This window comes from Acanthochromis polyacanthus, chromosome 3, assembly GCF_021347895.1.
Source record: "Acanthochromis polyacanthus isolate Apoly-LR-REF ecotype Palm Island chromosome 3, KAUST_Apoly_ChrSc, whole genome shotgun sequence".
NCBI classification, from domain to species: Eukaryota; Metazoa; Chordata; class Actinopteri; family Pomacentridae; genus Acanthochromis; species Acanthochromis polyacanthus.
In genome coordinates this window covers 20,529,286-20,541,814 of record NC_067115.1, presented here as the reverse complement: position 1 = coordinate 20,541,814, position 12,529 = coordinate 20,529,286, and the positions used below count along the sequence as shown (strand labels likewise).

General features: G+C 39.1%; 1 protein-coding gene across 1 annotated transcript; it reads right to left on the bottom strand.

Annotated features, from left to right (window-relative positions):
* Positions 1 to 630: 630 nt before the first annotated feature.
* Positions 631 to 12,307, bottom strand: jpt1a (Jupiter microtubule associated homolog 1a). The gene is made up of 5 exons (XM_022199011.2): positions 12,116 to 12,307; positions 10,441 to 10,583; positions 5,803 to 5,900; positions 5,471 to 5,498; positions 631 to 2,156 (listed from the first exon to the last, which is right to left on the bottom strand). Exons 1-5 carry the CDS (start codon positions 12,169 to 12,171, stop codon positions 2,020 to 2,022), a joined length of 462 nt encoding a protein of 153 aa, XP_022054703.2. The 5' UTR covers positions 12,172 to 12,307; the 3' UTR covers positions 631 to 2,019.
* Positions 12,308 to 12,529: the final 222 nt, after the last annotated feature.

Below are 12,529 nucleotides of genomic sequence, written 5' to 3'. Positions count from 1 at the left end.
CTTCACTGTTTGCTGCAGCTGGAGCACACCAGCTCATCTGTGACTTTGCTCAAACACTGGAAACCTGCTCTGTTACAAAGTGGTAATCTCCGAGACTGAAAAATTAAGCCAATGCAGTTTTTCTCTTTTTATTTTCTTTAGCAATTTGCAGTATTGGTGTGTATCAACCATACATGTTCAAACAAAAAAGCCCCACCCTACAAGTTCATAGAATTTGCCATGAGCGCCCCACTGTTTCAAGGTGGAAATGCTCATCCCCGTTATTTACTTATTTTAATCATCACAAGTCTTTCAGCAGTAAAAATGTATTTGCACTTTAGCAAGACTAAAAAAAACAAACAAGTTTTTCCACAGAGGAGGTCTTTAAACCTGTACTTACAAACTTTTACATTTTTTGCTCTGTAATAATCTTGCTTTTAGTGAAAGTTAAATGATCCAATGACAAAATCCAGTCATTTTAAATAAAACATATTGAAAGATGACTCCGTGTGAGGCCTCAGCAGTAAATCAAATCAACTGACTATTTCGTGAAGTCTAAATTTGTCTAAAATTTTCCTTTAAAAAGCACAGAAATGATCCCAATAAAGCGTGAAATCATACAGGCCAATAATACAAACAGCAAAGTTCATCAATGGTCAAAATTGACTTTTAATGTTAATTTCCTCTTGTGCCATTTCTTGATTTTCAAATTTCTGCAGTGACTTATATCCAGCAACAGGAACTGGTAGAGGATGCAAACTGACATGTTTTGCATCGTTACATACGTTTAAAAAAAGAGAGAGAAGAAAAAGACACCACAGGAAAGACATGTAGATTTTCTTGCATGACAACTGGTGGACGCAGCAGTCGTGCACGTGACGTAACAGAGCAGAAGCAGGAGGGAGTTTTGGTTTAAATAATGTCACAGGAAACATACAAAAAGATTGTTCGAGATTTCCAGTGAGGAGAACTATTAAATGTATACGGGGTTAAAAAGGGATAAAAAGAAGGCTGGGCTGTCATAAGGTCACTTGTCAAATCTAGGATGGGTTTACCAGAAACACTAAAGAGTCAGGACCAACAACATTCCATTGATTTGCAATTGAAATAAACAAAACAAAAAAACCAAAACTAAAACACATCGGTCTTTTTACTCGTAGGATGAAATCAGGAAACCCAACCTTGTTTGATGCTGTAGCCTAACACTCAAACAGGCGCACTTCAGAGTTAAATTATATAGTTAAATTTTACCTATAAAAACACGGGGCACTTAAAACCGGCACTGGGGTTACAGTAATCTAAGGTTAGTGACTACAATATAAAAAAGGCTTATTCCAACTCTGTTACCGGGCATGGGACCTACAGTAATCATCAGGAGACAAAAGTCTGCATCTTTCAGATCACAATTACAGCAATTTTTGTGGGTAATAATACTATCAGTAGAAAGATTCCAACTTCATGCAACAACAGTACAACAGTTAGTCCACAAAATAACAACTAACAAACATGTTAAATTATATATATTAAAAAAAATCTTCACAGTTATGTTTCTTCGCACATTCAGACCGGACATGCATGCAAGATGGGTCAAAAATGAACACAGCACCAAAGCTTTGTTTTCTTTGCTTGTGTTCTACAAACTGCTTGTATAATCACCTACAGCTTCTGCTGTGGCAATAAAGTTAGGGGACATTTACCATTGGTTGATATGAGAAATGTGAGCCTTGTGTCCCTCCTGGCAGGTCTAATGCATTTCAGGGGTAAAGGCAGACTTTGAACCATATACATAGAAATACATAAAGTGCTTCTGTCAAAATGAAACAATAAAAACAGTACAAAACAGTTTTCAAAAAAGAGGTATCAAAACAATGCACTTGGGGATGTGGAGGAGAGAACTGGTGTCTGCTAGACATCAGAGGATTCCTGCGGTACAGACAAATGGGCTGGGGGGGCTCTTGTTTTGAAGAAAAGAAAAAAAAAAGGAAAGGAACAGATGAGTTCAGAGACGAGTGGAGGTAAGGAGGGGTAGTTGAGTGGCACTCAACCCAGGATGAGGCTGGATTTGCCCCCTGGGGGATTTCGGCGGCCAGACGGTAGACCTCCAGCAGCTTCCTCAGCCTGAGGGGCCTCCTCCTGCTGCGGCTCTGGAGCGGCTTCAGGCTCAGCAGCACTGACTTCTGCTCACGCATGTGAGAACATGCAAGAAAACAAGGATCATGGAAACAGTCACTGTAATTTTGTCATCAGAACACACCCTTCAGAAGCTTGTCTGGTTTAAACAAAACACTCTTAAGCTCACACATTTGCCTGAGGGAATACTAAGCAGTAACCACATTACGTGGGAGTGGTAAGCTTTTGGCTTTCAACTGCTACAGTCTAAAGTGTTTATTTTTGCTTTGTTGTTTTCAAAGGTACACACAGATCTGGTCTTATCCATTTCTCAATACTCTATTAGACATATTTTTGGTATCACTGCTGCCAAAGAAACTGTTAATATTGAAATAACCATCACCAATTGTTTTAAAACTGCTACAGATTTTGAGTGGTAAATAATTTTAGTTGCCTCCCAATCTATCATTTATTTCTTTTCTCTCCTTTCTGTGCATGCGTTGTACACATTATATTAAAGAAATGTGCAGGGCTTAAAGTGAGAAAAAATCCTGAGCCTGAACTTCTAAGATCCAATTTATCGTGTCAATAAACGTATTTAAATGTGTTTTAAAACTCACTAAAACACAATATATATGAATTTCTATTAATTCAGAGCAACTATGAGGTCATCTGGTGGAAATAATGCCCATTATGATCCCACTATTTTATTGTTGCTCAAATGTAAAACCTTACTTGGCCAAAACTTAAGGCATTTTAGAAAGTGCCCCAAGTCTGATTTTTTTTGTGTTGATGTTTCAATACCACATCACTATAACTGCAAAGATTTATTTTAGTATAAAGGGGAAAAAAATCATGAAAATCAAGTACATGTATTATTAATAACTTTTAATAATTTTTATCTCTTCAGTAATTTAACAAGAACTCAAAACAACACCAACCACAACAAAACTGCTACTTTACTATGCTGCTTTCCTTCATAAGGCACAATTTTTACTTACAACATTATCTCAAGTGTCAGTCTCAAGAGAATATTAAGTGCTTGGAGAATACTGTTTGAAAAAGTCATTTCTTTTTTCTTTTTTACTTTGTGAATTTTCTGAACATTTTCTTTTTAACATAGGTAGTGTCTACAGATACGGACCCGTACCCGTAGCCTGTGGGCTACGGGTACGGCACTTTCCATTTGCCAGACAGATACGGACCCGTACGCGAGTCTCACGAGTCAAGAAGCTGCTAACCACTGCAAACTGTTGAAAGGTAAGCAAAGGTTAAGGTTAGGGTTAGTGTTAGGGTCAGGTTTAGGGTCCGCACCTGTAGTACCGATGCTACGGGTCCGTACCGCTAGCGTCTACCGGGAGTCACGTGACCAGATCTCGCGTATCTGATTGGCAAATGGAAAGTGCCGTATCCGTAGTCCACAGGCTACGGGTACGGGTCCGTACCTCTAGCAACAACCTTTAACATATTGTTCAAAATGTTGTTTGTTGAAATAAACTGCAAAACACAGACAACAGAATTAACTTGTTTAATATTCTCTGGAACACTACAAGAGAATAAACTGTCATATGTCACTTGCTATACCAACTTTGTATTTAAGCAGGTAATAAAAGTACTAGTATTAACTCTTAAATGCAATTTTAGTTATTGCCTCACAATATAAGATACCTCTGTATAAATTGATCATTGATCATGATGCTGACTCTCTCAAACTCTGTAACTAGCAAAGAAATTCGGGCCTTCCTGATCTGGTTTATCTGGCTCCTGGCGGCAATGGACTGCTCATGCTGAAGAACTTCTACTCTGGCCTTTTCCTCTGGAGTCAGCCCATTTCTCACGAAGATCTGATTAAGAAGCCCTCTGTAGCACATAACCACACATACGCATGTTAGTAACTGCTCATCTGATACACCTCAATAATCTGTGTGATTAGTTTAAATCATTTGATTTTCAATTTGAAATGACACACATTTTGTTTGTTTTTGGTAAGGGAAAAAAATGTATTCACTGTATAATTTGCTCAGTTGGCTTTCAATTTAAATGTTTCTATTTTTTATCTATATTTTGGGAAGAAAAAACTGAAAAGCAGGCTAAGAACATTCTTATTTAACTATCTATCCATTATTCATTTCACACAACCCATACATTCGTTCTGTTCTTACTAATAATATTTGCTTAAGATTGGAGATTTTTTATTTGTGGCTAGACATCATTCGGATGCATAAGGTCACAAAATCTGCTGAGAGCTATTTAACTCATTGTTACAAACATCCTATATGTCCTCAAATAAAAAAAGGTTAATATCACCTAAGCTACATTCAGTTTGTGCATATTTAACTAAACAGATGTTCTGAGGAGAATAATGGGACAAATCCGTATGGCTTGATCTTTGATTTTTTTCCTTTCAAACTAAAATCCAGCAAACTAAATAGCTGTTTCCTTTTTTCCTTTTGCCATTGTAAAACACATAGAAAATGTTTAAAGATTAAGAAATCAAACAAAATCAACAACTTCTGTTTTTGTTACTTTTTTTTAATTCAATACCTAAGCCCGTTTGTTTTTATTTTGTGGCGAAACCATGGGGACTGTGTGGCGTGCACGCGCAGGGGCGAGTCAACACAACGCGGCTCAGGGATCGCGGCAGCGGCTGCTCTCTTTGTTAATCAGCAGAGACACATCCTCTCTCCTCTGTCACACAAAGTCTGAGCAAACTTTAGTATCTGCGTCTTTGGGCTAAACACAAGCTCCAACGCTATTGACCAGTGATCAGCTGCTCGATTCTTCACCGCACCACTCACAGATTGGAGCTCCGTGCGCTCTGGAGAGACCAGGCAGCCACAGGGCTGGGACACATGTGGAATGGGTATACAGTCCAAACAGAAATAAAATAAATAATATGCATATCAATGTGTTTCCAGTAATTCCCTTTAAATATAATTACAAAAAACACCAACAAATATTGCAAATTTGGATTTTGTTTGTGGGATACTGTTATTTCTTATCAGTGGCTCAGCAGCACTGACGATGCCGAACCAAGAGGGCGCAGCATATCGTGCGCCCAGCAGTCGATGCGCGCTCGCAGTTAGAAAACTGTAATTGGATAAAAGTTCTATCAGAAAGTCGCATGCCTGGACAGAAGGTGTATATTTTTTAATGTAGGATTTGGAGCTTGATTGATTAAAGCGGAGCAACTGTGCACAATGGAGCCTTCGGGACGGAGATGGATGAAATTTTTTAAATGGTACACTTCCATGCGCCGGAAATCCGGCGCGGCGCCGGAAAACTTTAAGCCCTGAATGTATCAACAGGTGGGGTACAGAGAACTACGATATTCTATTCAAGCTCTGTACAAGTAGGTGATGTCATCAAGGCAGGTTCTTACCATGATCGCGTACAGAGTTTTCTCCATCCTAATAAGAACAAGCAGAAAAGGAGAGTCAGTATTCATCAGCCAGCACTTCTAAAGAAAGTTCTGCTTCACGTCATTAAACTTGATGAATGGACTGACTCATGAAATCTAAGCAGTTAATACCTAATTGTCCTTTGGCTATGTCTCATTTTCTTGTTATTGCTACACAATCTATCTTCGTGACATTAAGATTAAGGCCAAACTAACTGCACTAAATACTTTTGCTTCCCTCATTGTTTGTCTGGTCTGACTTCAGGTTTCACTTCATTTCTTTCCACAGCTCATGATCTGAGGCGTGATCTTACTGTGGCAGGGGCATCTCCAGAGTGATTGGTGGTGTGGTTTCCTCCTCTCCTCAGGGGGGCTGACGGCTCACCACACAGCACGCCTGTGGGCTTCCCACCTGGAACAGAAAGGAGACATCTTGGCTCAGAGAGAGAAGTCTGTACATCCCGTGAATTTACATTGTGTTTTAAGTTATTTCAACCAGACAGACGGGTCAAGACATCAACATTACTATCCCTTGACACAACAGAGAAACTGTTTTAAATTCCTATCATTGGCAGATGAAACCACATCTCAGATACACTATAAACTTTATCATCCTGTGCCACAGAGTCTACGTAATTTCATCTTACTGATAATAAAGTAAACAGAGTGGAACAAAGTATAATTCACACAGGAAATCTGATAACAGAAATCTTTGATGTTGTCTTGTTGATCTCAGCTCCAAAAACCTCAAGTGAGGTCTACAAATGTAATAACTGAAGTACAAATACAAAACACAAAATCATTTGATTATAAATATACAATATGCAAAATGTAAATAATCTATTCATCTTCTACAGCTCAGTGATGATAACAGGAAATACCACTGCTATAACTGCGCTACAATCTTCATGCACAAAGTTCTCCAAATGTTGCACTCAGAGCACCATAGTTTTTGTCACTTTAAAATGAAATGTGTTTAAACAAAACTGAGGCTCTTGTGATTGATTCATACTTTTTGGCAAACAACAATGGAAAATTAAGATCCCACGAAGGGAACTGCCCTTCCGGCTACTGACGACCTGACCCTATGACCTACATCATACCAGAAATTTCTCTGTAAGAAAGCGCCTCCAACACATCTTCTATTAATTGTACTTTGTGTACTGGTGAATTTTAGGGTTTCTGAAGCTTCACTTTCGAAGTAAAGGTCATAGTTATAATGACTCTATTCACACTCACATTAATGTTATAATAATGACGTGTAGTCACGCCCTGCCGTGTTGGCTGCTCTTCCTCTCAAAGGGCATTTCTGCTTTGTCTTCAATACCCTTATTCACAGATTTGTCATTTTCAGACTAAATAAGCCTACAGTTTGCATGTGAGTGGGACTACTGATCATTCCACAAAACTTCAGCTCACAGCAACTATCTGCACCTGCCAACAGTTATGGAAATCATACAGGTGTCATGTAAATACGATATTTAATCAAGTGCTCTTCTTAAAATATCTAATACATCTGTTTTGAGGTGTTTGATGTCCATAGGAATCTTAGTTATATAGTGCCAATTCACAACAGATGTCATCTCATAGCACTTCACACAGGAAGGTAAACCTTAAACTCCCTGAATGGGGAGTTCCAGCTCCTTCGTTCGGGCTGCCGGTTTGTGGTCCCTAAGGGACAGACAAAACGCTATAGATGCAGTTTTGTACCCTCAGCTATTTTAATGCTTAACCGCAAGTCCAGCAGGTGAACACTCTTGTGCAGATTGATTTTAGGTAGATCAGGTTATGTTGGAGCAGTTTCTCTATGCTTTTTGTGTCATTTGGCTAGTATGAATGTTTGTTGGGTGTTTTGTCATTTCATTTGTTGGGATCGCTCAGTTCCTTTTTGCACAACAATTTTACCATTTGGTACAATAAAGAAATCTTGAACCTTGAGCATCCTGAATACGCTACTGGAATGACTTGAGTACTTGTCACAAACAGACATCATGGCCCATTTATTACAGCTTCAGGAAGGGTTGACTTCTGATGATACATACAACATTTCGTAAGTGTTGTCTTTGACACAGATGGCCTTGAACAGATGGTATATTCATATCTAGATATCTTGAGAAGGAAGTCTAACAAGGTTATAAATGAATATGAGCTTTAGATAATGTGTTCTTTTATTCTTACTACTGACAAATAGATGGTGTCTATGAAAAATAAAACTTAAAGATGAACAAACTCCTAATTATTCTGTCATTTTATAGTCAGAGGAACCCAGTTTCATGCAAGTCCAATGTATATGCATGACAAAGTGCAACACGAAGCGTCTCTCAGTGATAGCTGCACCGTGGTATTCACAGTGAAGTGAAGTCAGTAGGAAAACCTCTCAGTAACTATGACCAAACTATTTTTTACAAGGAAGAAAAGCTGATTGTGCTGATCCAAAGAACAAAGCAGAGTTTGTCTTATGGGCTGTCATTTTACCCCCTCCCCCACTCCCCCTCCCCCCCAATCAATAATAACTGCAAAATTATTAGATGTCTGTCAAACAAGGTAACACAAACTCATTGTCTTTACTGTACGCAGATGAATCATGCTTACTGGTGTGAGCGACCAACCTTCAAAGGCTAATCAAGAACCAGGAAGAACCCCTGGAAAGTCATTCTGATTGTATTAATACATATTTAAAGTATGTCAGGACTAGATGTCCACTTCTCTAAATAATCTAAAGAAGTAAAAGAAGGAATTGAGAAGTGTTGTATGGCTGTAGTACATCAGCTTTCAAGCCATCACTGAATGTGAGAAGTAAAAGCAGGAAGCAGGAAATGTCACTTGGAAACATGTCAAAGCATTAAAATACACTGACTGCGACTACACAGAATTTCTTCAAATATCCTCTGGAGGTGTTCTTGTGTTACTCGGAAGACCAAAAAAGGACTTTGTTTAAAGAGAAAAACAGTCATTGCCTTCTGTTTTAGGAAATTTACTAAGGCGGTTACACACTGCTGTGTCACGGAGGACGACACTGATAATAAATTATTTTTCTATTTTCTGTGATGGTGATAACCATTGCATTCTAATGTAATGCCACTCCTACAAAGTTCTGAATTGTTGCGGCATCCATGGTCTTCTATGCAGTGGTGTGCTGGGGAGGGGGGTGCTCTGAGCGTGACCAAAACAGACTCAACAGACTGATAACTAGAGCCAGCTCAGCCTATGGCTGCCCCCTGGACTCCGCTGAGGTGGTGGGAGAAAGGAGGGCTCTGGCCAAACTGTCTGGTATCAAAGGAAACACCTCCCACCCTCTGCATCAGACTGTGAACTCCTTAAGGAGCGCCTTCAGCAACAGACTGGTACACCCTAGGTATAAGAAGGAACGCTTCCGCAGGTTGTTTATTCCAGCATCTGTCAGATTGTACAATGCCGCATTATAAACGTCACTGTGTATACTGTTTACTGCTGCACTTTATTTCTCCCCCCAGTTTACACACATTTCCACCTACTTATGTGCAATAACTGTTACCTCAAGAGTGCAATAACCGACACCTCATCCTCCTGTATATAGTCTTCTACATGGTATTTAAAAAATCATCTGTATATAATGTTACCCTGCAATTTTTGCACTGTCTTCTTTTTTTATTTTTTGTACTGCCTTTATACTTTTATACTTTTTCTCTGGAGCTGCTGTAACGGTGAACTTTCCCCACTGTGGGAATCAATAAAGTTTATCCTTATCCTTAAATAGCTGTAGATTCACAGCATAAGAAAATTACAGTGGATTCTTGTGTGGCCTGTCTGTCATAGATGACTCAAATGACTACTTTCTCATTTGGATTGCAATTCAAAACATACTTTCCTTTCTGGACAATAATCACTTCACCTTTGGACAGAACATGCCAATAACAAACAAGCCACTGGGACTTTTATGTCACACTATTCCTCCTTTGATGAATTTAAAAAGGCCAGATGAAGTTAAAGGCACCAAAATGAGCTCTCACAGTTGTACCAAATTAATGAACTTTCGGAAATTGACTAAAAATGCACACGACAGACTCTGAGATCCTTAGTTTTACAGGAGACAGGAGAGTTACTTCAGTGGCAAATGGTGGTAATGTTTACTGTTGGATTCATTTCATGGCCAGGAGACATCATAAGGCTGCTTGACAGCTGACCAATCGAGGCTCATCAGCAGTACAGAGGTTGGCTAATAAAACTATATACCAGGAATCCCAGTCTGCAGAGAAAAGTTGAATCAGCATTTACTGTAATTTGCATTTGCTATAAGAGAGGTGTTTAGTTGAAAGAAATTCACTTCTGTTTGCTTGTTTGTCTGTGTGTGTGTGTGTGGCTTGGCAATAAAAAAAATGATTTAGGAAAACTGAGAACAGCAAACCAGATAAAACATACAGGCCTATCATCATGTTTCACTTCTTCTTTCAGTCACATTTTGCTGTGCGTGATATCACTTTTAAAGAGGAGCTGGAAACCCCGGGACAGGAAAAGATTCCATTGTAAGACAAATGTAACATTTCTCTGTGAAAGACATACGTTTTTTTAAATTCAATAATAAACTCTCAGATCGAACAAGGAGTTTGGCAGTAGAGAAACATACATGCAGTGACAGCCTGAAAGAGAAATCTGTTCATCATTTGAGCAGTCCGTTCTGTTATTTCTAGTAGCATCACTGCAAACAGCATAATGTACTGCTGTCTTAGATTTGAGCAACCTCTGCAGGCAGGCGATGTGTCTAAGCCAGAAGCAAGAAAAATGAACCTCTGTATCTTCAAAACAAAAGAAAATATGTTGACATTTATTCTTTGTTATCATAGGTTTTGTGTTGTGGTTTTGATTTTAAATTACACCATTCTTAGAGGTTGGGGTAAACTGTCAAAATAATGTGGATATGACAAATTTAACTGTAAGCTTTCACACTAAAGCAACAAAGGTGAGGAAAACTGTACCTGGTGGGTTGTTCCTTCGGTTAGCGTAGGGGTCTTCTGGCTCAGCGAAAACACTGGAGGCCATCTTGTTTTTTCGGACAGGAGGCTTCTCCTCATCTGCACCCAGTGAAATGTTGGAGCCACCACCAGGAGGGCGCAAAACCCTGGAAAAAGAGAAAGATGACAGTCACCAAAAGGTGGATAGGAGTTGTTCCTTGTGATTCCATAAGTATTCATTAAAAAAGAAAACCCTTATTAAATGTTGAGGCTCTGACTGAAGCTACAAAGGATTAACCAATGTCAAATTATTCAACATTCACACTCGAGCCAACAAAGGTCAGTCTAGTTTATCTTAAGTCATTGTATAATGTGCTGCCCTTTGTAAATAATATACTGACGAGATGCCACAGATGTTAAATAAATAAAGTTGGCTGCAGTCTTTTTGGGCTGTCAGATTGAAGTGAGAAGAAAAGACAAATCTATCCTGGCTGAGGTACAAAAGATATGTCACACATATTTCGAAATATTAAACTTACTTAGGACTGATCAAATCATTCCTTGTAATATGCTGATGTATATGCTGGGAATAATGTCGACTACTGCTGTTGAACCCACACTTGGTGCTGAATAAATAGTGTAGCAATGACACTGCTATTTACAGTATTTTATCACATAATTTTATAGCAAGTGATGATAACACATGACCTCAATAAAAGGCAGTTTGATTTTACAGTACTGCTGTGTCTAGCCTCCAAAAATCACACCCAGAAATGTAAAATATATTACTAAGGCTGGTGTCTTAAGACTGCACGTGTGCCTGAATAAACAAGCAACTGGGTGTATGTCCTAGGGATAAATATTGCATTATATATGACTTTTTTAAAATCCATTTTAATGTTTTTTTTCTTTTGAAGACAACAATGGACAGGTAAGAGTCTAACATATTTTTGCATTTTGGACTTACCCAAGATCAGTAATAACTTCCTGAAAATTCCCCTCATTTAAACATTATGGATTAATAATTTGCATTATTGCAGCTTCCATATCCCTAAAATAGCTGTGGATTGCTCGACACATCTACTGCATCTTTGTAAATGAAATATAAGCATGTAGCTCTTGTTAACGTCAGGTGTGGCCAGCTGTAACATGGCCCTCGGCTCCATGAGACCATATGCAGGGCAGACTGGAGGAGGTCTTATTGTACCTCACTGATCATCTCGATACCTGATGGAAAATAAACGGGGGGCCCCACCCAATTGGAGTGACAGATGTGATGTTTCCAGCGTTTTCTATGCAATAAAGATGAAAAATGATGAAGGGAAAGACAGCATAAAGCCCGGAAATGTGAAAGGCCTACAGAGCCGAGCCGCCTGGTCTGTACCTGCTAGCTAAGCAGCTTCTCCACAAAAGGGAGTGTACATGCATGCTATCTTGCTAGCTAGCGTTAGAGATGGGAATGGTCCATCCTAACGGACAAAACAGGAAGGCGTGGTGCTGAGCTTTATCCACATATCTTCGTCCCACACTTAGTTTCAAACCATTTCGAAGCGTTTAAGTAGCAATAAAAGGAACAGGGCAGAACAAAAGGGGTTTATATTTTACGATAACCTATGTCGGGTTGAAGTCAAAGGATGCTGGACTTGTTGGCTTCATGGTGGCTAAACGGTTAGGAAACGGTCTGAAAGACGCCTTTTACCTGGAACTGTTTTTAGCACCGGGCTCCATCCCTTGAAATGTCGTGGTAGTTGTCATTTTTCCAAGAAACAAAAGATGTCGTACACTAGTTATAAATCTGTCTGGATACACGAGAATTACACTTTAATTAGCAGTACATCACCACCTCATCATTGTCTAGCGTAGCTGGTGGTTCCCAATCATCTAAACCAACCTGCATCCAGTCTGAGCGGGCCAGCGTCAAGTCGGCCACAATAAGATAGCTCACGTCCGGGTAGATTTTCAAAATAAGATACACGAAAATTACCAATACAGATTTCGGCGCTGTTAATGGCCATACTATGCCAAATAAAACCATTTATAAAAATACTATAATAATACACAGTATTCAGTGATGGATTTGTTCCTTATGATCAATGACTCCAGAGAAGTCCCA

Bases quoted from the DNA above. Each gene is read 5' to 3' on its own strand.
- jpt1a (XM_022199011.2), bottom strand. From the start codon at position 12,171: ATGACAACTACCACGACATTTCAAGGGATGGAGCCCGGTGCTAAAAAC. The intron at 5,901-10,440 runs GTACAGTTTTCC...TTTCTGTTCCAG, and splicing joins CCGAAGGAACAACCCACCAG to GTGGGAAGCCCACAGGCGTG. The intron at 2,157-5,470 runs GTAAGAACCTGC...ATGCGTGAGCAG, and splicing joins AAACTCTGTACGCGATCATG to AAGTCAGTGCTGCTGAGCCT.